A 20108-nucleotide genomic window follows, 5' to 3' on the forward strand; every position below is an offset into this window, starting at 1 on the left:
CTGTGGAGCAATTTTTCTATTGAGGTGTGTATTGTTCTTCCAAATTATAAAAATTTTCACCGGGTCTGATGTGCATGGCAATTTTGGTGAGTTTTCGAGTATGTTTAGGGCCTCAAAAACGCGTGTCTTTGGCACGAATAATAATAATAATCCGAGCAGTTCCAATAGGGTCTTCGCACCCTTTTGGGTGCTCGGACCCTAATAATCACAATAATAATATGTACAATACATACAAGGATGAAAACTGAAAATGTATAAATACAGTATTAGTACAAGTGTAAGATGCAATCAGTGCAAAGAGTTGTTGTGCAGCTTTTACCATGATGATGATCTGGTTTATGTTAACATCAGTCGGTGATGCTGATGCTGTTCAGTCTCGCTGCAGTTGGGAGGAAGGACCTGCTCCTTCCTGCAGGGACCATGTCTCAGTCTGCTGCTGAAGGAGCTGCTCAAAGCCTCCACAGCCTCATGCAGCAGGTCAGAGGGGTTGTCCATGATGGATGTGAGCTTTGCTAACGTCCTCCTCTCACCCACCTCCTCTATGGGGTCCAGGGAGCAGTCCAGGACAGAACCGGCCCTCCTGACCAGTCTGTTCAGTCTCTGTCTGTCCCTGTCTGTGCTCCCTCTTCCCCAGCAGACCACTGCATAGGAAACAGCAGACGCCACCACAGTGTCATAGAAGGTCCTGAGCAGAGTCCTGCACACTCCAAAGGACCTCAGTCTCCTCAGCAGGTGGAGACGGCATTGGCCCTTCTTGTACAGGACCTCTGTGTTGTTGGACCAGTCCAGTTTGTTGCTGAGGTGAACACCCAGGTATCTACAGGTCTCCACCATCTCCATGTCCAGATCCTGGATGTCCTGTGCGGTCTGGAGTGTCTTCTTCCTACAGAAGTCAGTGACCATCTCCTTCGTCTTACTGGCATTGAGCTGGAGATGGTTCTGCTCTCACCAGTTGACAAAGTCAGTGATGATGGTCCTGTAGTCCTGCTCGTCCCCCTCAGATACACACCCGACGATGGCTGTGTCATTGGAGAGCTTCTGGAGGTGACAGCTCCCACAGCTGTAATGGTAGTCCAAGTGTACAGGGTGAAGAGAAAGGGGGACAGCACTGTCCCCTGTGGGGCCCCCATGCTGCAGACCACCACATCAGACACACAGTCCTGGAGCCTCACGTACTGTGGTCTGTTGGTGAGCTAGTCGACGGTCCATGCAGCCAGGTGACAGTCTAAGCTGAACTGTGTTAAAAGCACTGGAGAAGTCAAAGAACATGACTGTCACAGTGCTGCCAGTGTTCTCCAGGTGAGTCAGGGATCTGTGCAGCAGGTAGACAACTGCAGAGTCCACTCCAATGTTCGGTTGACAAGCGAATGAACTATTGGGAAAGACATATTCACACTGCATAAAATGTAATGATGACAAACAATCAGAGGACTGCAAAATTCACAACCTTGAAAATGCATGAAAGCTTCATGGGAGGCATGTAAAGGGTCTTAGAGCATCACAGTGGAGTCAACAGTTTGCATCTGAGCCCAGCGAATGATGAAGCTCACTGGGAGCGACATGTTGTGAATCCTGGAAGTCCTCAGCACGTCGAGCCTGTGAGGTTTTAAATAGTGATTACTTCTTTTTCTTGGGGGAGAGAAGAACGGGGAGAGATCTGCAGCAAAGGGTTGTGAGCGGGAGTCGAACCCACGACCGCTGCATCAGGGAGCTGCAGCCTGATCAACTGGGTGAGCTGTAGGGGCACCCAGATAACGATAAAAAGTGGACCTACAGAAACACAGGACTGTAGGTCATTTGAAGCATAAAGTGTTTCAGGGAAGGAAAGCAAACAGCCGGCTAATGTTCAGGCTGATGGATGGATTCACGGTGCAGGTTGGAAACTGTTCAAGAATCTGCTCATCAGTGTGTCAGCACACTGGACCAATAAACCAAATTATTACATGTAATGTCAAACTGTTTTATACAATTTATAACTAATTATCAATGAAATATTTATAAGACACATCTATATATATTCTATATGTAATTGAGGAGAAGCCAACAGGTTGTGTTGACCTGCTGCCAGGAACTGTGGGTTCATTTTCTGGTATTTCACTAATCAGTGTTACGTCTCTAAAGCTAACCTGGGCACAACACTCCCGAGTCCGCGTGAAGCAGAAACGTCTCGTGTAAAAGTCAAGATGACAGACAGCAACGGGGTTAAAAAACAGCTGGATTTATTGAAGAGTAGAAGGTTAAGACAGCATAAGCTAGACTGTACATCAAAGCGGGTCTATCTGAAGACCGCAAAGCTGGGAAGAGAAATGCTTTACGTGAATGACTGAAAATAAGACTGTTTGTGTGGCATCAAACTGAAACAGCATCATGATTGGACAGCGAAGGCAAGAGCAACAGGAGGCACTAACATCAGGATGTCTGGCATGATCATCCTCCTGATGTGGTTACAGACACAGTTCTATAAGACACTGACATTAAGAGCATCATCAGTAAGGAAGATTATTTTCACACAACAAAACACCTCGTCGTGGCTGTCGAACACTGTTTTTGCATAGTTTGGACTAAGCGACACCAGTTCCCTCCTACAGGTATTCACAACCAAACACTTCTTTAAAATGTGGCTTTTCTCTCTCGTATTTGATTTATTCTGTGACTGAGGCAACATTAATGACAGGTTCACACAACACAGGAGATGCAGTGTCAAAAACAGCAACGGTCTTAGAAAGAGGAGACGCGACGCTCGACGTGGAGCTTCAGGAGCACAAACCAAACTCAATCAACAGAGTGTGACGCCAGCGAACATCTTCTACAGAGGACCTGGTGTTCGGCTGAGGCAGAGATTTGGCATCAGAATGATTCAAACACAAAGCAGTGAAATGCTCAAACCGTCCACAGTTAACTGGTCAGAGGTGTAACAGTAGGTTGTAAACTTTCCCTCTGCTTTGTTCATCACACAACTACTCCTACCAGCAGGGGGCGCTGTTCTCCCACCGGCACCGTTTATAACAGTTCTCTGATGGAGGCAGCATCAAAACATTCACTCCGTAAAAACTTTCAGACTCACTGAGCACTTTAAGGGATGAACCACAACAGAAGACAGTGATCTACAGCGGACCAGAGCTGCACACAAAGCGGATTCCGTGGTGTTGATCTGACCAGGAAGTGTCTTCTGGGTGGAAACCATAAAAACAAGTGACAAAGTCAACAAGACATTATGTTTGAGATGTTAATAACGCTAATAAATAAATAAAAATGGCACGTCTGTAACTGTTCATATGGCATAAAACTGGCAGAAATCTTTGAGGAACACAGCTTATACTATTCCCAGCAGTGATCTCTACTCAGTTACTAGTCAGTCAGGAGTAATGGCTCAAACCACAGGGTTAGGGAGGACCTCCAACTGGAGCTGCTCACAAGACAAGGAAAAGCCTCTAAACATGTTAAAGTCTCAGCCCCAACAGCAGCATCCCCCCCATGGTCCAACGTGGGGGTGGAACGTGATGCTTTGGGGCTGTTGTTGAGCTGATGGACCAGGTCAGAGGAACCGGCATCACAAGAACAGAGGAGAACATCAGGAGGTCTGCAGGAACACTGCTCCTCCAGCACTAGAGCTTCAACAAGACCACGATGTCAAACATGCAGCCAAAGTGGTGAAGAGGAAACAATGAGGACATGCTGGGACGGCCCAGCCAGAGTTCAGACCTGAATCCATCCAGAACCTGTGGAGCAACCGAAGAGCAGAGTGATGGAGAGGAAGCCTTCAAAGATCTGGAGATCATCTCCCAGTGGAGTCAAGCAGAAACACTAAAAACATTGTTTGATGTGGCTGCAAATTCTAGGCTTTTCCTCCGTTTACTGGCAGCTGATTTAAGAAATGGCATTTTTAGAAAACAAAAATGGTCTGAATTCATGGTTCATATCTCCAACACAACGTCTTACTGTTTGTCACTTGTTTATGTCATTTCCAATCAGAAGAAACTGATCCAGATGAAATCTAAATTTGGCATCAATAGGAGGAATTTTGGACTGAAGCGTGCTGTGCTGAGAGGAGCTCAGTAATAAAGGTGCTTTCATCTGACGTTGTTCAGCTGCTGCAGTGCTGACCGTCGGACGCCGACATGATCCAGTGGGAAACAGCAGCAGAGGATCTTTCCCATCATGTGGATGTTTGTCACTGAAGCCGCTGTAAGAATCCCTTCAACACTTGTGGGGTGGAGCTGAGCATGAAGGATGTTTTTCTGAAATATAACACTGCGGCTTTAAACTTTACTGGCTGACACAGACTGCGTTGACAGGGGTTAGATCATTGTCATTGAACACTGAAGCGTCCTCATTAATGGGATTAGCTTCAGCTGTAAACGGTCTGCTGGATCCACAGCTCAGGACTGTGAGGAGATGTTCTGCTCCAGCTTCGCCTTCTGTGGACACCATGCTGCAACACTGTTCAGTAAAGGTTCAGTACTAAGAACTTTTTCCTGTGCAAGCTCAGTTCTGATGTGACAGACTCCACGAGTGGAAACAGTGTCATCCACACACGCGTGTGAGCCATGATGAAGCGTCTGACTGCTGTGACTGCATGCTTTGGTCTGGCCTGAAGCGAAGACATGGCATCACTGTCTGAGTCCAGACAAAGAGGAGGCTTCAGCTTTAGTCCGACCAGCAGAAGACACAAGCTTTCTGTGTGACAGAGTCACACTGCCAAGTCTGAGGAACTCACCAAGCTTCAGTTCAGCTTCCTCTTTTAAACACACACCAAAACCCGTCATGTGACCACACTGCTTCATGCTAAGAGTGACAGCAGATCCTCATTGCTTTAGAAGGACACAAGTGTTACAGCTGTTGGACGATGAGGACCGAGGCTCAGAACCAAACCAATCACAGAGCAAATGTCAGCAAGTCTCATGTCAAACTGGTTCATCCTGTGAATGACAGACACTGAGATGTGAACAGACATAAAGTCCAACAATTGACCTAAAAATAGTCTAAACTAATCATGAGAGCCTTTTCTAACTGTGCTGTTCATGAACTGAGCTGTTTTTTGCCTTTAGCTGCAGCAGCACAGACACAGTCATTTGAATGAGTGTGACTCTAATGAACTACAAATCCCACTCATTCCCTGGGCTTCTATTCATTTCATCATGTCATAAATCTGCATCATTTTTGTCTAACAGCTTGAACAGCATTCAGTAACACAGCTGATGGAGCCCAAACGTACTGATGTCCCTGAAGCCCCAATTAACTGGACAAAGCAGTTGCCAATGAAATTAGTTTTGATTAGCTGATCACTGTAGATCTGAATCTGATCACTTTGGAGACAACAAGACGTAACGTAAAGGTCAGCGATCAGATCAACAAACCCACCGAGACACGAGCAGACAAACATTTTGGCTGTGAGACGTTTTGCAGGTCACAGCGGAGAAAACTCTGTAGAGCAGAGTGAAAAGACCAACGATGTGACCTGGGGGGTATCTGGGGGGTATCTGGGCCACGTTCAGGCTAAAATAGCTTCTAGTCACTTATTCAGTCTTGTCAGAGATTAGCTGCCATCAGTAGCGATTAGAACAAGTAAAAACAAGCTGTGCTGAAGCATGTGGAACATCTGTGTTCCACCATGAACACAAGACTGAGCTTTTGGCTTAAAGTGCAGAGATGTAACAGCTCAACAAAACGCTAACTTTGCTACTTCAGCTAGCAGCATTAGCGTGGAGCAGCGCAGCCGCTAATCTGCAGGACACATGGAGGACTTTGGTGTTCATGTTCTCAACATATCTGGAGGGGGCTGAGCAGTAGGACTGTTTCCTACAACAGCAGAAGACAAGCCAACAGACGCCTGCTTTTGCTGTCAATAAACACCATACAAGTATTCAAATCATAAAAATAATGCTCAGGGTCGTACATAGACGTCTGTGAGGGAGGTTCAGCTGTTAGTACTGAGCGTGAGGTTGGTGTGAAGGAAACACGATATATTAGACATTAGAAAGCAGCTGGAGGACAAAGTGAACTGTACATACACTTTATACAACAATGAGAGCAGCCTCAGGGACACACCGGCTGACTTTATCCCTTTTCTTTTAAACTCAGGATGTGTGGAAGGGAGAGACAGGTACCTTTTAAAAAATAAAAATCATCTGTATAATACACAACACTTAAGTTGGCAACTTTACTCAGAGGAAGGAAAACATCTGCAAAGAATAAAACAGCTTTGTCCACCTTCTTCGCTCAGGTGGATGTGGTTCCATGTGGCTTCGGTACAAATGTGACCATCTTCAACCTGGACTACATCATCAGTCATCATTTAGAACTGATGCTAGACCAGATGAGACTTTTTGAACATTGACTTTTGTTTTCTTGTAGACGTCACAACAAAAGTTTCAACAGCTAAGCTTCCAGCGGTGGACAGAAGGTTTGTTAGGCTGAGACGTGCAGCACTGATCCCAGAATTCAGCATCACTGAAAACTCCTGGTCATCCACAAAGTTCACATCAAGACACTGATGGATTCAGCACCTGCGATGGAAGTGGACACACGGCCTGTTTCACTACGACCACAGTGCTCCGAGTGTCTGTAACACTGACTGAGGAGCTGTCAGGCCCCGTAGCAAGCCAGGACAATACCATCAGGACTGTTCAAAGGAACCTCATCAGAGAGCCAGAGTCGTGGTGTCACCATGTGGTCTGTCTGGATGACACTGTGTGGGAACAACAAATGAATGCACATTTAAAGGCACGCTGAGAACATGGCAGTAGGAATGACACCAGATGAGGTTTTGGGCAGTGAGATGCTGCCAGCTCTGGACACCTTCTTCACCCTCCATGCACCGATCTGTCGGCCTCAGTGGCTCATCTCTGACCTGGTAAGTCTTTGGTTCAGAGTTGTGTTAAGTGCACTTTGAATACACTTATTTACCTGCTTGCAGTTTGCATATTCACTAATTAATCATTCTCACTTGTAACTAATATGTCAATTATGCTCTTAAATCATCGGTGTTTGGTCAATGAAACCTAAGAAGACTGTGGCCAAACAGCCACGATGATACCCTCGGAGTCCAAGCTAGCATCCTCAAATGTCTTGTCTTCTCTGAGCAACAGTCAAAAATCCAAATATATTCAATTTACTGAAACAATACAATGCACAACAAAGTCCCACGTTTGAGAAATTGGAACCATGAAGATTTGGCATCTTTACTGGAAGAATGACTGAAAATACTTGCAGCTGAATGTCCTTTTGAGTGATGCTGCAGCTTTAGGCCTGGTCATGTGATCCCATCAGGCGCATTAGTACCAGTTTTAAAGACCAGACAGCACGTTAAGTCCAGGTGGAAATGGAATTAACATGTGATTCATGAGGTCTTTTTGTCCAGACCCTGATGGGAACATATGCTCCAGGTTGAAGATGGCTGGAGTTCTGCTTTTGAAGCATAATCTTTTCTGCTGACACATTCAGAAAAAAAAAAAAAACAACCCACAAATCTGTCATGTGACTCGTGGAAAGGCCGAGGCATGAGAGTTCTCGATGGCTTCAAATCACAGAGAAGTGGTTCATAACGCGCCCTGAGAAACAGCAAATCACAACGTGTCCCCCTGCAATAGCCTGTTAACGTGGTGCTCTAAGTGGTTTAATCATCTGTCTGCCCTCCCCCCACCCCCCAACCCCCAAACCACCACTTTAAATAACTGTAACAGAGTCCATCAGCAGTCACAAAGAGTAAACCCCTAACATAAGTTAAAGAAAGATGCATAGGTACATACAGTATATTCATATATTAGAGAAAGAAAAACATTGATTAGAAAACTCAAATTAAGTGGAATTTGCAGCAAGAGCTCCTATCTGTGTCTGAGCGTTAGCCCTGTTCTTTCCTGTTCTCACAGGAAACCGCCCCCCAACCCAGTGATGTCATCACCAAGCGCCGACAGAGAGCAGGTGTAAAACAAAAGACAAAACTCAGCAGGTTCTGGAAAGACGGAAAACACCTGGAAACAGTTGCTGATATTGTCAGCACCTGCTTTCAGCTTCAGAACAACCGTCTCCCTCCTAGAAACCGTCAGAGCAGCAGAGGACAGAAGGCCGTGTTGACGGCAATCAGAGCAACTCGTAGGAAGGAAACACCGTAACAGAAGCTGGGAGGTCCACTGCAGAGCGTGGGGTTGGACAGTGAGTTCTAGAGGTCACTTACAGTGGTTCGAAAGATCAAGGAGAGTGGAGCTCCCAGCCAAAGTCACAGTGAACAAGCTCAGGAAGGCAGAGAGCAAGCGTGGGGGGTGGTGCTAGTAGTGGTGGCTTATTACAGTCAGAGTTCAAAAGTGAGGAGCAGGTCAAAGTCAATGAGGAGGGTGAATGTGAGGACGCCGCTCTGCTCGAGGAAAAAGGCACTGAAACCCATTTTCCATCGCCCTCCTCCTCCTGGTCAGTTCCCTCATTGCAGCATCAGCTGCTTGAGGTTGTCGTGCAAAATGGTGTCTTTGACGTCACGGAACACCAGCCGGATGTTCTCGGTATTGATAGCCATGGTGAAGTGGTGGTACAGGGGCTTCTGCTGTTGCTCGCGGCGCTTTTTGCGAAAGCATTCGACCAGGAAGCGCTGCACATCCGCCAGGCTGGTGGGGTCGCCCGAGAACTCAGGGAAATAGTCTTTGATGGATACCTGCTTGACCTTCTCCTCCAGTAGGTCCGTCTTGTTGAGGAACAGGATGATGGAGACGTTGCTAAACACCCGGTTGTTGACAATGGTCTCGAAGATGTTGAGGGACTCGCTCAGCCGATTAGTCTGCCGGTCCTCCATCAGAACCTGGAGGCAGATATGTGTGCTGAGGTCAAAGTGTTTCTGGTCTGAGAAGTAGGTTTGTTGAGCTCTACTTAGCAAAGAGATCAGTGATAAAACTGACTTCTAACAATGGCAAACTTTTCTCATAGCTTTTTACCAGTGCAGGAACATTACCAGGAACCTTTCAGGAACCCTACCTCAATGTCAGCTATAGGAAAAGGGTCCAAACTGGGTTCCCTGGCCAAACGAGAACCCATGAAATCCAGACCACTGAACATCACCGGGCCTTGATCAGGTGGCCGGTGTGCTCTCCTGGTATCTTTGTGTCTTCTTTCTCCACAACTTATTTTCTGATCTACAGTTACTGGTCTCACCAACCTGCTCAATGTTTATTGTTTGTAGTTTCTCTGCGCTCATCTTGTCTTTTTCCACTCTCCTCTCGCCAAACTGGTCGAGGCAGTTTTTCCTTCCCTACCACTACCTATCACAAAGTGCTGCTTAAGGGGGGGGGTGTAAGAAGTTGAAAGCAAAACAGTGCAGGTATACTAGCTCTATAGATATTACACTCTAGATTTCAGTGAGGTGTTGGTGCTGCGTTGCACTGGGAGGCTTCCTGCTGACTCACCTGGTCGTATTCAGAGGATGACACGAGGAAGAGGATGGAGGTGACGGAGTCAAAGCATTCGAACCAACGTCGCCTCTCAGAGCGCTGGCCGCCTACATCCACCATTTTGAAGGGTACATTCTTAATCTCAAAGTTGTACTCGTGGATGCCCTTCGTAGGCTTTCTGGCCAGAAGGATGTCCTGCTGGCTGGGAAGGTAGTCCTGCAATTACAACATTGCTTCGTCACAGAAAGGTTTCCACGGGTTCAACAATTTCCATCCAAGTTTTACACCAAAACGTCTCAGCACAGCCTCATTTACAATGACACACTTGTTGCTAAAATAGTGGATTTTTCATGGTTCTGTACTTATCTGGAAGAAGTACTCACCGTGGATATGACTGATAAAAAAACACAAACATTTCTCGGTTTAGTAGAGAGAACTCTTACATCATCATTTGTGTGTTAACTTGCATTTTTCAGTGGAAATGCTACCTATTTTTTTTCCACACTCTTCTACCGTGTAGTTCAGGGGTCTCGAACTCCGGTCCTCGAGGGCCGCAATCCTGCATGTTTTAGATGTTTCCTTCTTCCATCACACCTGATTCAAATGATCAGGATGGTTATCAGGCTTCTGCAGAGCTTGATGATGAGCTGATCATTTGAATCAGGTGTGTTGGAAGAGAGAAACATCTAAAACTTGCAGGATTGCAGCCCTCGAGGACCGGATTTCGAGACCCCTGATGTAGTTTCACACAAAATCCACGATGCACGGAGCACAAGATTCATAGAACGTGACTCATAAAACGTGGCTTAACTATGTGCACACTTTGTTAGGAAACGTAGCAGCGTTCCTACCATAAAAAAAACAGACAAAAATAAAAACGAAAGCTTCTCGGTGTATATTGGGGAAACGCTGCTGATTTATTAAACAAAAATGAAATTTGAGAGTAAACGTTGCTTCCACAGTTCTTGTTGGGTGGTGGGTGATTCTTCCTGTAACTAAACCAATGGTCCAACATTTAGGTCCAATTCACACCACAACTGGTCAACTCTGGATGTCTGAGCTCCCTCTTTGACATTTGCTGCACAAATCTCTGCAACACTTTTCATGAGTGAACGTCTTCCTCGTCCTCTCTCTGTACTGAGAAGGAGCATCTCCCCCCGTTCAGAACAGACATCACCAACTACCAGCTCCTTCTGAGAACATAAACCAGCAGCTCTGTCATGCAGATAAAGGCAGTAAACACACGGTTGCATTCCTCAAATGCCAAATCATGTGAAGAAAAATGAGGCTGCAAGAACAGCTGATGGTCTCTCTTGGTTCTTGGCGTTCCTGTTGGACCACACCAGAAATCAAACGTTTATACCTGTTCTGAATGTCTGTTCTGCAACGTGAACAGAAAAGCCATCCAGGAAAAGAGGAGAAAACATGATGTCGTTTTAGGGGGGAGAGTCCACAGTTTTCAAACAATTTGCACAAGATCACATTTTTTTCGTGGTGCAGTTTGTGTTTATGTGTTCTGTACACAGACGCCCTAAGGTGGCATCAGAGTGGGCTGAGGTTGTGAAACTATGCGACAGGTCTGGTTCTAGTATAAAGTGTGTTGATGGGGAGTTCGTCGTGGCAGGCTTTGCCCATCAAGTCAAGATGAGCAAAACAAGTGAATCTAACTGTGATGCAACATCATTACTAACCAGGAGTTGGTCTGAGTGAATGACTACACCAGATCCACATTCATAGCATTCCAGAGGTGGGGAGTCACACAGACCACACTGAACAACCGGATATTTTCCCTCCCCAGGATGTCCACTGACTAATGTATTCATACAGAGCAGGAAGAGAGCCACAGAAATATCATAAATGGTAAATGTTCTGCACTTTTCTTCCTTAGCGGCAATCAAAGCGCTTTACAACGTTTTCTCATTCACCTACTCACACACATTCATACACCAGTGGCAACAGAGCTGCCCATTGGGAGCAACTTTGGGTTCAGTGTCTTGCCCAAGGACACTTCAACTGTGGATCGAACCAGCAACCTTACAACCAGAGGCTCTACCACCTGAACCACAGTCACCCACAAAGAAATAAGAAATAAGAAATCCAGCAGAGCCAAACCACAGCAACAGTGTTTGTCTTCGCCATTCTTATTTATGGGGGTTGCAGGACTCCTTGTTCTTCTTGTGGCTGAAGATAGTTCTTTATGACTCTGGCAGAATGTTCGGGCTCACTGTTGTGATAACCAGGAAACCTTTGGGACACAGCATTGTACAGGAGTCAGAGGTATAGTGACTTGAAATGTCCTGGTCAAGGTTTTATTTTTGTTTTTTTACACCCTTGATGCAATCCCAGTCATACACACACATGGACCAAATAGTTGGTACCCCTCAGTTAACGAAAGAAAACTCCATAATGGTCACAGAAATAACCTGAATCAGACAAACGTAATAATAAATAAAATTCAATGAAAATTAACCAATAAAATTTAGACATTGCTTTTGAACCGTGGTTCAACAGAATTATTTTAAAAAATGAACTCATGAAACAGGCCTGGACAAAAATTATAAAAAAATAATGTTATAGTACTTATTAACAAGTTACTGCCTCACTGTTTCAGTTCTGTGGACTCCGGTTGCCAAGCAACGACATTTCGTTGCCAGATTGATGACTGTGTTTGTGTGCAATGACAACAAAGAAAGTCTAAGTCTCATGTCCTACAAACAAATCCAGGAAGTCATATTGAGTGAGAGGTGCCTCATTCCTTGCATGGTGCGAGTCTGGTGAACCAGGAGCATCATCAGCAGACTGCATCTCGACTGGGGTTTGACTGCTTGTTGTGAATCGTTTGTTGAGCGACGTTTGTATAAAATTTCCTGGGTTTAGTATTTCCTGTCAGCCAAACTCTCACTGTCAGAAGTCTTGCTGGGAAAAGTTCCAGAGAGAGCTCTGTCTGGAACAGTTTGGCATCCTTCACTTTTTTTGCAAACGAAAACAGGTCATGCCAAGTTCCACGCTGAACCATGAATTTCACGATGCCATGACATCGGGTAAAACACGAGAACATTTCTGAAAACTGTCTGAGTGCATCACTTCAATTTGCTCCTGTCATTCTGCTCTTTGGGATTTTGCAGAAACCTAAATACCTGCTGATGTCCTGTTTATTGCCCACAGCTGGCTGCTGTATGTCAGAGTCTTTGACTTGAATAAATACCTGCAGCGTCACACAGCAGCCAAAAGGAAAAGTGCCTCATTAAACTGAGTTTGACAAGTGCTTTAATGCCAATGGCACAGCAGTGGTAACTCCATGCACACAGGCTGGAGGTAAATGATGCACATCCCACAGGTCAGCTGTTGTTTATGGTTTACATGGTGCAATTATTGGTGCTTCTCTGCATAAACCTTAAGCTCTATCTGAGCTGTCGGGAGATTTTCATTAAGCTAAGCCTGTCATCATACACAGAACTACATTATAACGTTTTTACCGTATTACAGGAAGAAGGTTATGGAGGTGAACCTTTAGAGGACGTGGGCTGTGGCTCAGGTGGTACAGCGGTTGTCCTCTGATCACAAGGTTGGCCGTTCCATCCTCTCCACAGTCCAAGTGTCCTCCGGCAAGACACTGAACCCCAAGTTGCTCCCGATGGCAGGCAGCACCTTGCATGGCAGCACTGTGGCCATTAGTGCATGAATGTGTGTGCGTGAAAGGGTGAATGAGAAAACACTGTAAAGCGCTTTGAGTGCTGCTAAGGTAGAAAAGAACTGTATAAGTGCAGAACATTTACCACTTACCATTCAATTCAGGCTGTACTTGAGTGTACTTATTTCTGCGTGTGTTCCTGGACCTTAGAAGTGCATTAATGGAATATTAAAGCAACGTTTCACTTAACAAACACTCTTTAATAGCAAACTTTCACTTGTGTTTTATATGCTTTTTGTATTGTATGTTTTTTTTTTTTTTCAAGAAAAACTCTGCATAAGCACCTGTTTGTGACCTGCATACGGCACACTGGAGCCCCAGCATGGCTCAGTTCAGGTCCTTCATACCAAACGATCTCCCTGAAACACCTCACAGCGTGACAGAGGCGCTCTAGCTGTCCCACTAAGGGGGACGAACTCAATGGACAACCACATGAATGTCAAACAAAGCAGCAAATGCTCCCGGTGCATATCTGACTCAAACTCCTTCTCCGTTCTTTTAGACTGCAGCTCCTCCACCGGTAAGCTTAGTTTGTAGCTACAGGCCTTCCATTACCAGAGAAGGAAGGATCATCCAGCTGCTGACCGGCACAGGATGTCATGTTTTCTTTTGTGCTTCAGTTTCAGCTCCATGAAGAAAACTGTGCCACAGCGAGTAGTGACAGAAACATGTAACACAGGTCCAGCTGATCGACACGCAGTCATGTGGTCTCCTGAGTCACAGCAGTGACTGTGACGGGCACAAGCAACAGCAACAGGCTCAAAGCTTCGTATGAAGCTAAGATGCTCATTTCATGAAAGCAACTTGAGAACAAGTAGCAATATTCTAACAAACACTGTATTTGTTCTGTTCATAATACATGAATTGTACACTAATTATGTATTTTTAACAGATACAATAAATATACCTCTACATACATTTAAATACAGAAATTTCAAACATTTAGGAATTATGCTTATGTATAAGAAATAAGTCTTATTTGTTTCTGGACTATCCCAGACTGCAGCAGGCAGCTTCGAGGGGAAACAGTGAACACTGGAACAACCCAGTGTGGAGACGTGACTAAATACAGGAAGACGACAGTTTCACTTCTCCTTTCGAAAACTAGCTGAGTGCTATCACACCAATCTGCCCCATCTGCAGAGGGTATATGAGCGTTTGTCATTGCTGTGTGGGTGGGACTTACCGACTGTCCGAGTTTTTCCAAATTGTCCAGGAAATACTTTACTGACTCCCCCTGAGAGAAAAAGAGAAATGAGTTCACTCTCATATCACAAGGCTGTAAGCTCCTTCCACATAAACATGGGCTACATGAGCGGCACTTTTTCATTTGACACCCCCCCAATCACCTCTAAGACTCACTATAAATGCTTCAATGTGTAGAGCTACAACATACTAGAACTGCAGCTGGACACCAGGAAAGCAATGTGACGCTGAAGGCCTGTTTAAAAGCTCGATGTACACTGGTCCCATCTCAGCGGATATGAAGTTTGTTTATAGAAAAGCTGCAATGACAGCCTGAAGGCTTTGGTTGGACAACAAAAAAAAACAAAACATGTCCAACACTTTGGAAAACATGCAGGACATTTCTAACTGTTTCTGATGCTTTGTACACCCAACAATCGCTGGCCGAATACTTAAGGAATAAAAGGATGTTAAAGCCAATGGCATTCAAAAATCTGGTAATGTTTCAGTCAGTCGACTAATTTGCACGTATACGATGCATTTTAGCCATTTAAAAAAAGGGGGGTGATGTGATGATGCAGTAAAGTGATACAGCTGCTGCAGAAGATAAAGAACAGAAAGCCTCGTAATGATCCGCCGACCACTCAAGCTGCAGGCTCATTCATCTCTGTCCTGATTCCTGTCACGTGAAGACAATCTCCCCTTCTGTTCCTTGTGGGTTTGGAAAAGGTGCTTTTTCAGAACATTATGATGTCACAGTAAAGTCGTCCTGTTACATATTTATGGGACATATTCCACATTTAGTGCATGAATCCTGACAAATGGACACGTTTTATGAAGTTACACTGACCTCTGACTACCAAATTCAGATCAGTCTATCCTCAAGTCCAAGTGAATGTTGGTGTCACATTTTAATTCTCAACAGACGCTCCTGAGAAATCATGTTCATGAGGATGGACGATGGGTTAGGGTTAGATGTCTGTACTGAAGAACAACCTGAACCTCTTGCTGTAGCTGTTCCAGCACAGCGACATCAAAAGAGATGAAAGGTGTCGTCAGCGCCTGATGCAGCTTCGCTCTCATTTACTCGTTTAAATGTGCAAATGTTTATTTCAGTTTTTTTACTGGTCTAATAATCCCTCTGATGTTACCAGTTTTATCCAGCTGCCCTGAGATGCAATAGTCAGACACTCGTTAGGAGGGTCAGAGGTGACGATGGAATCGTAAAGGTTCAGCTTTCAACGAGACAAACCACGACTACGGTATCGCTGGTGAAAGTCTGAAACGTTTTCAAGACCTGCACTGTAAGTACACCGACATGTGAGTCTGAATATATCCACAATTATGTCATTTAGGTAGAATGACGACAGAACTCTGGTTAACTGATTTAGCAACACACAAATTCCAAGGATGGGATCCAAGAGGCGGTTTTCATGTACTCACTACTGTTTTATTTGGGCTACAACCTCCAGAACTCAAGTGGTTCTGTCCCCAGACACTGGTTCTGTCCACAGACACTGGTTCTGTCCACAGACACTGGTTCTGTCCACAGACACTGGTTCTGTCCCCAGACTCTGGTTCTGTCCACAGACACGGGTTCTGTCCCCAGACAGACACACTTCCTGTCAGCCAGAGGTTGCTGGAGCCTTCATCTAAACTGGTGGAGAGCAGTGGGGCACACAGACACAGGGAGGATCAGGCCTTCATCAGCTCATCAGCTGTAGAGGAGAAGCCTCCTGTCAGGTTGTCCTGCTGTCTGTTTGCTCAGAGCCCCTTTAACCCAGTTCCACAACATTCCAAAGTCACAAGCAAATAGAATTAAAGTGCTGAAGTCGTCTCCAGAATAATGCCACAGATGATTTTGGGATCATCACTGCCTCTGTTTCATAGCAATAAGAGCCTCTCCGATGGTGCTGTTTGATGGATAACAATCTAAAGACTCTACAACTTGAGTCAGACACGCAATTAAGTTGATTAACAACACAACAACCAAATTCATCCTCTTCACTCGGCAGCACTGAAGCCCTGGACAATGTCTCAAAGGCCATCACTGCCCTCAACCCCTGAAGCTTCCATGCAGCCTCAAAGGTTGCATCAGCAATTGGATAAGGGACCAGTCAGTAGTAGAGGTACTCCGGCAGGACCCTGAGGAACACTGACCCACTCCTGGCCATGCCTGGTCCACAAACAACACGCTGCCTCATGCATCAGTGAAAGTGATCAACATCAGTCCTCATGGAGACGGTATCAGGTGTTTAAGGAGAACGTTTTGTGACCTCAGTAATAAACAGTCACTGTGTTGGTGAACAAACTGTGTGATGTTGTGTTGTAGAAAGAAAAAGAAAACACAGCAGCTGTAATGTCCGACTCTGAGTTGCTCACAAAGGAAGGATTTGGTGCAGCTGGTCAGCATACTTGTGTTGAGTAGAAGTGAGCCCTAACAACAGCTAAATACTACACAGCAGGCTTCCCCTGCTGTGTAGTATTTAGCTTCAGTAAGCCCAAGCTGCACAACTCAGACTGCAGCCTGTTGTGTTGCATTAAGATGTTTTAGGTGTCACACAACAGGCTGTGAAATCCATTTTGTACAGTACAAAGTGTTTGCATTTGTGTACTTGCGCTGACCACAAGTGGATTCTACTCACCAGCTGGAACTCCCTGCGGCGATCGTAGGCGTTCTGGATGCCCTGGTCCGCCCACAGCGCCTGGATGGATGGCAGGTAGTGCTGAAAAACTTTAGGCTCCACCATACCGTGACCATGAGCCATCGCTGAACGGGTGTCAAACGCCATCATGGTGTCTCCGTGCCGCTGGTTAGATGGGTTCCCCCAAGGGATGTGCAGCTTCTCACGAGCATCCACCAACACTCGAATGCCTGAAGGAGAGAAAAGACGTGTTCCAGCTTTGATCATCTGTCTTGGTGGACTACAATTATTGGTTGCAACTACCGAACCGTTCAGTCCAGGCCCTTTCGGTTCCATACAGACGTGTACCGCGGTACGAAAGTTTTAAGACCATTAAGAACAGCCAATATACAGAACTGTTCCAGTTGTGAAACTTTAAATCTCAAGGTGCCCACAGGTGGACCTTCTCCGGCTCAGTTGCGCAGTCTTGCGGAGCTAAAAACAAGCAGGAGTTTCCAGTGGACCACAGGCTGTGACGGACCGTTTATTCTCCTGTCGGCGCTTCCCGTGTGGCTAGAGAATGGGATGGCTAATGCTAACAACAACAACAACAAGCCAGAGCTGGAAGACGCTCTGGTGTCATTAAAATCACCCGTTTGGGATCACTTTGGTTTCCTGGTGAAGTCCGAAAAAGGAGAAAAACAAGTGGACAAGATGAAGCCGTATGTCCACACTGTGCAGCGGTTCTCAGCTACGCATCCAGCAACACGCCAGACTCACACACTCATTTGAAAAGGCAGCATCCCGGCGTAATGCCCGCTGTGCTGGAGCTCTGCCTCCATTCAGTCCTTCAGTTCTCACCGCTGTCTTCTCAGCAGTACATGAGGAAGCTACAGCCAGGCAGCATCACAGGAGTGGGCTGAGCAGAGCTGCTGACAGATCAGTTCAGAACCACGTAGTGACGTTAACGATGACTCAGCATGTCTCCTGGTTCACATTAATGATGACTCAGCATGTCTCCTGGTCCACTTTAACTCTCTTTGCCATGAGTCAGGACGACTGACGCGTCCTTCGTTGCGTCGGTCATGCTTTTCATTTATGTTGCATTGCTAAAGTTGTGCTAACCTAGCTTAAGCTGCTCCCTGTCTGTTTATATTAGCAATAACCTCGCTGTAGTTATGCCAACCTAGCACAGCATTAGCTAACAGCTTAAAGCCAATAAGGAACTGCAGAAATAAGTGTAGAAAATATGAGGACAGAACAAGCGTTCATCAGTCCGTCACCTTGTTATTAACGATATCAATGTTAATTCAAATGCTAAAGCTATGTTCTGATTCTCCATGAAGCTAACAGTGTAGATCAAATGAATGCAGGACTTGCTGGAAATCACAATATGGTGAAGACGAGCTGCTTGGTGGAGCTCTGCGTCCTCACAGCGCTCTTCTAGTCAGCCATGTTTCACAAACTTGCCGCATTTATGAACAACACCAAGCTCACATGTGGCTGCATAATGCGTCTTTCATTTGTTTGAAAAATATGTGTTTTTAATATTTATCACTGAGCTTGGTTGTTTGCAGCAGTGTCATTTGATATTGAGAATGATGCAGCAGTATTCCTGTTACAGTTCTGTACATTGTACATTTAATTTGATTTACTGAGCTGCTAACAGCTTTTTGGTTTAATACAATAAACAAATGTTTTGGATTAATTATGAGCAGGTTTTTTTTTTGGTTTTTTTTAAAATTTCCCCTTAACTGGGGCGCCGCTATAGCTCACCTGGTTGAGCGGGCGTCCCATGTGCAGGGCTATAGTCCCAATGTGGAGGTCATGAGTTCGATTCCTGCTCATGACCCTCTCCCCCATTCTTCTCCCCTACTTTCCTGTCTCGCTCTGACTAAAAACTATCCAATAAAGGCACAAAGGCCAAAAAATAAAGTGTACTTAAATGAATGGCATTGTCTTGAAAAGTGACAACGTGGTATTGATTTAAAATAACCCTTAAAGCCGACTGTTCAGCTATGAATGTGTTGACCGGTTTGTTTCAGAGGGCTCAGAGCAGACTTCTGACTAGGGCTGGACCCGAATAGCTGAACAGCTGACTATTCGTTGGGGATATTCGTCATTAGTTGGGCCAAATCTCCAGAGAACAGGAAATGCTATTCAGACCAGCCCTACTTCTGATGTTACATAGATAACATGGGCATTCTTCTAAAACCTGTCTGGATGACAATGACTTCAACTGATGTAATTTCAACAAATTGATGGAGCCAACGATGTGAAGTATCCCAGTGTGTCATACAACCCCTGGCAAAAACGATGGAATCAGCAGTCTGGGAGGATGTTCATTCAGTTGATTAACTTTGTAGAAAAAAAAGCAGATCACAGACGTGCCACAAAATTAAAGTCATTTAAAATATCAACTTTCTGGCTTCAAGAAACACTATAAGAAATCAAGAAAAGAAATTGTGGTAGTCAATAACAATTGCTTTTTTAGATCAAGCAGAGGGAAAAAATGATGGAATGACCCTGTAAATTTCCATTTCCAAAACTAACACCAGCATCAGATTAAATCTGCTCATTAGTCTGCAGTTAAAAAGCAGAGCCCACACCTCGGAGCTGCTGCACCGAGTGGACTGACATGACCAGAGGTCGGCAACCCGCGGCTCCGGAGCCGCATGCGACTCTTTCATCCCTCTGCTGCGGCGCCTTGAGGCTTTGGAAATTAAATAATGAATATTTTAAGTTAAACGTATTTTATTTTAGTTTGTTAGTTTTTTAAAAATGTAATTCTAAATTTGAAGATTTTCGTGAACTTGTAACATTAAAATAAAACATGTTTAATTTTTTTTGTCACTCAAACTATGCGTCACAGCCTCTGATGTGCGGCACCGACCAGCACCCACAGCGTTGACAACTCAGTGACGTTCTCGCTAAATCTGGCGACTTTCCAAATCCTCTTGGCAACTTTTTTTTTGGCAATAGTGACTAGCGACCAATATAGCGACTGTTTCTGGTGATACTGGAGACTTTTCTGGTGTTTTGGACTCTGACATGAAAACATGTATCACTGTGTCGTTCCTGTCCCCAGCGAGCAGCAGTGCTGTCCTGAGCTCCTCCATCCCAAAGCGCTCACAGGCGGTCAGCAGTCTGGTCAGCAGCTCCAGCTGCAGTCTGGACAACCAGACGGCATCTTTACTTTGCTGCAGGTGGATGATTTAAGATCAGCTTTTTATTTCA

General features: G+C 45.2%; 1 protein-coding gene across 1 annotated transcript in view; it reads right to left on the bottom strand.

The window, feature by feature from the left end:
- Window positions 1–2202: 2202 nt before the first annotated feature.
- The window catches only part of LOC103360700 (guanine nucleotide-binding protein subunit alpha-13), a 22389-nt gene continuing 4483 nt past the window's right edge, over window positions 2203–20108 (bottom strand). The window contains exons 2-5 of the mRNA XM_008286568.1: window positions 16893–17122; window positions 14249–14299; window positions 9387–9587; window positions 2203–8785 (exon numbers count right to left, since the gene is read on the bottom strand). Coding sequence (XP_008284790.1) covers window positions 8414–8785; window positions 9387–9587; window positions 14249–14299; window positions 16893–17122 — 854 coding nt within the window. The 3' untranslated portion in view covers window positions 2203–8413. The remainder of the gene's footprint in view (window positions 8786–9386; window positions 9588–14248; window positions 14300–16892; window positions 17123–20108) is intronic.

The sequence above is a fragment of the Stegastes partitus genome, unplaced genomic scaffold, assembly GCF_000690725.1.
Source record: "Stegastes partitus isolate 25-593 unplaced genomic scaffold, Stegastes_partitus-1.0.2 Scaffold459, whole genome shotgun sequence".
NCBI classification, from domain to species: Eukaryota; Metazoa; Chordata; class Actinopteri; family Pomacentridae; genus Stegastes; species Stegastes partitus.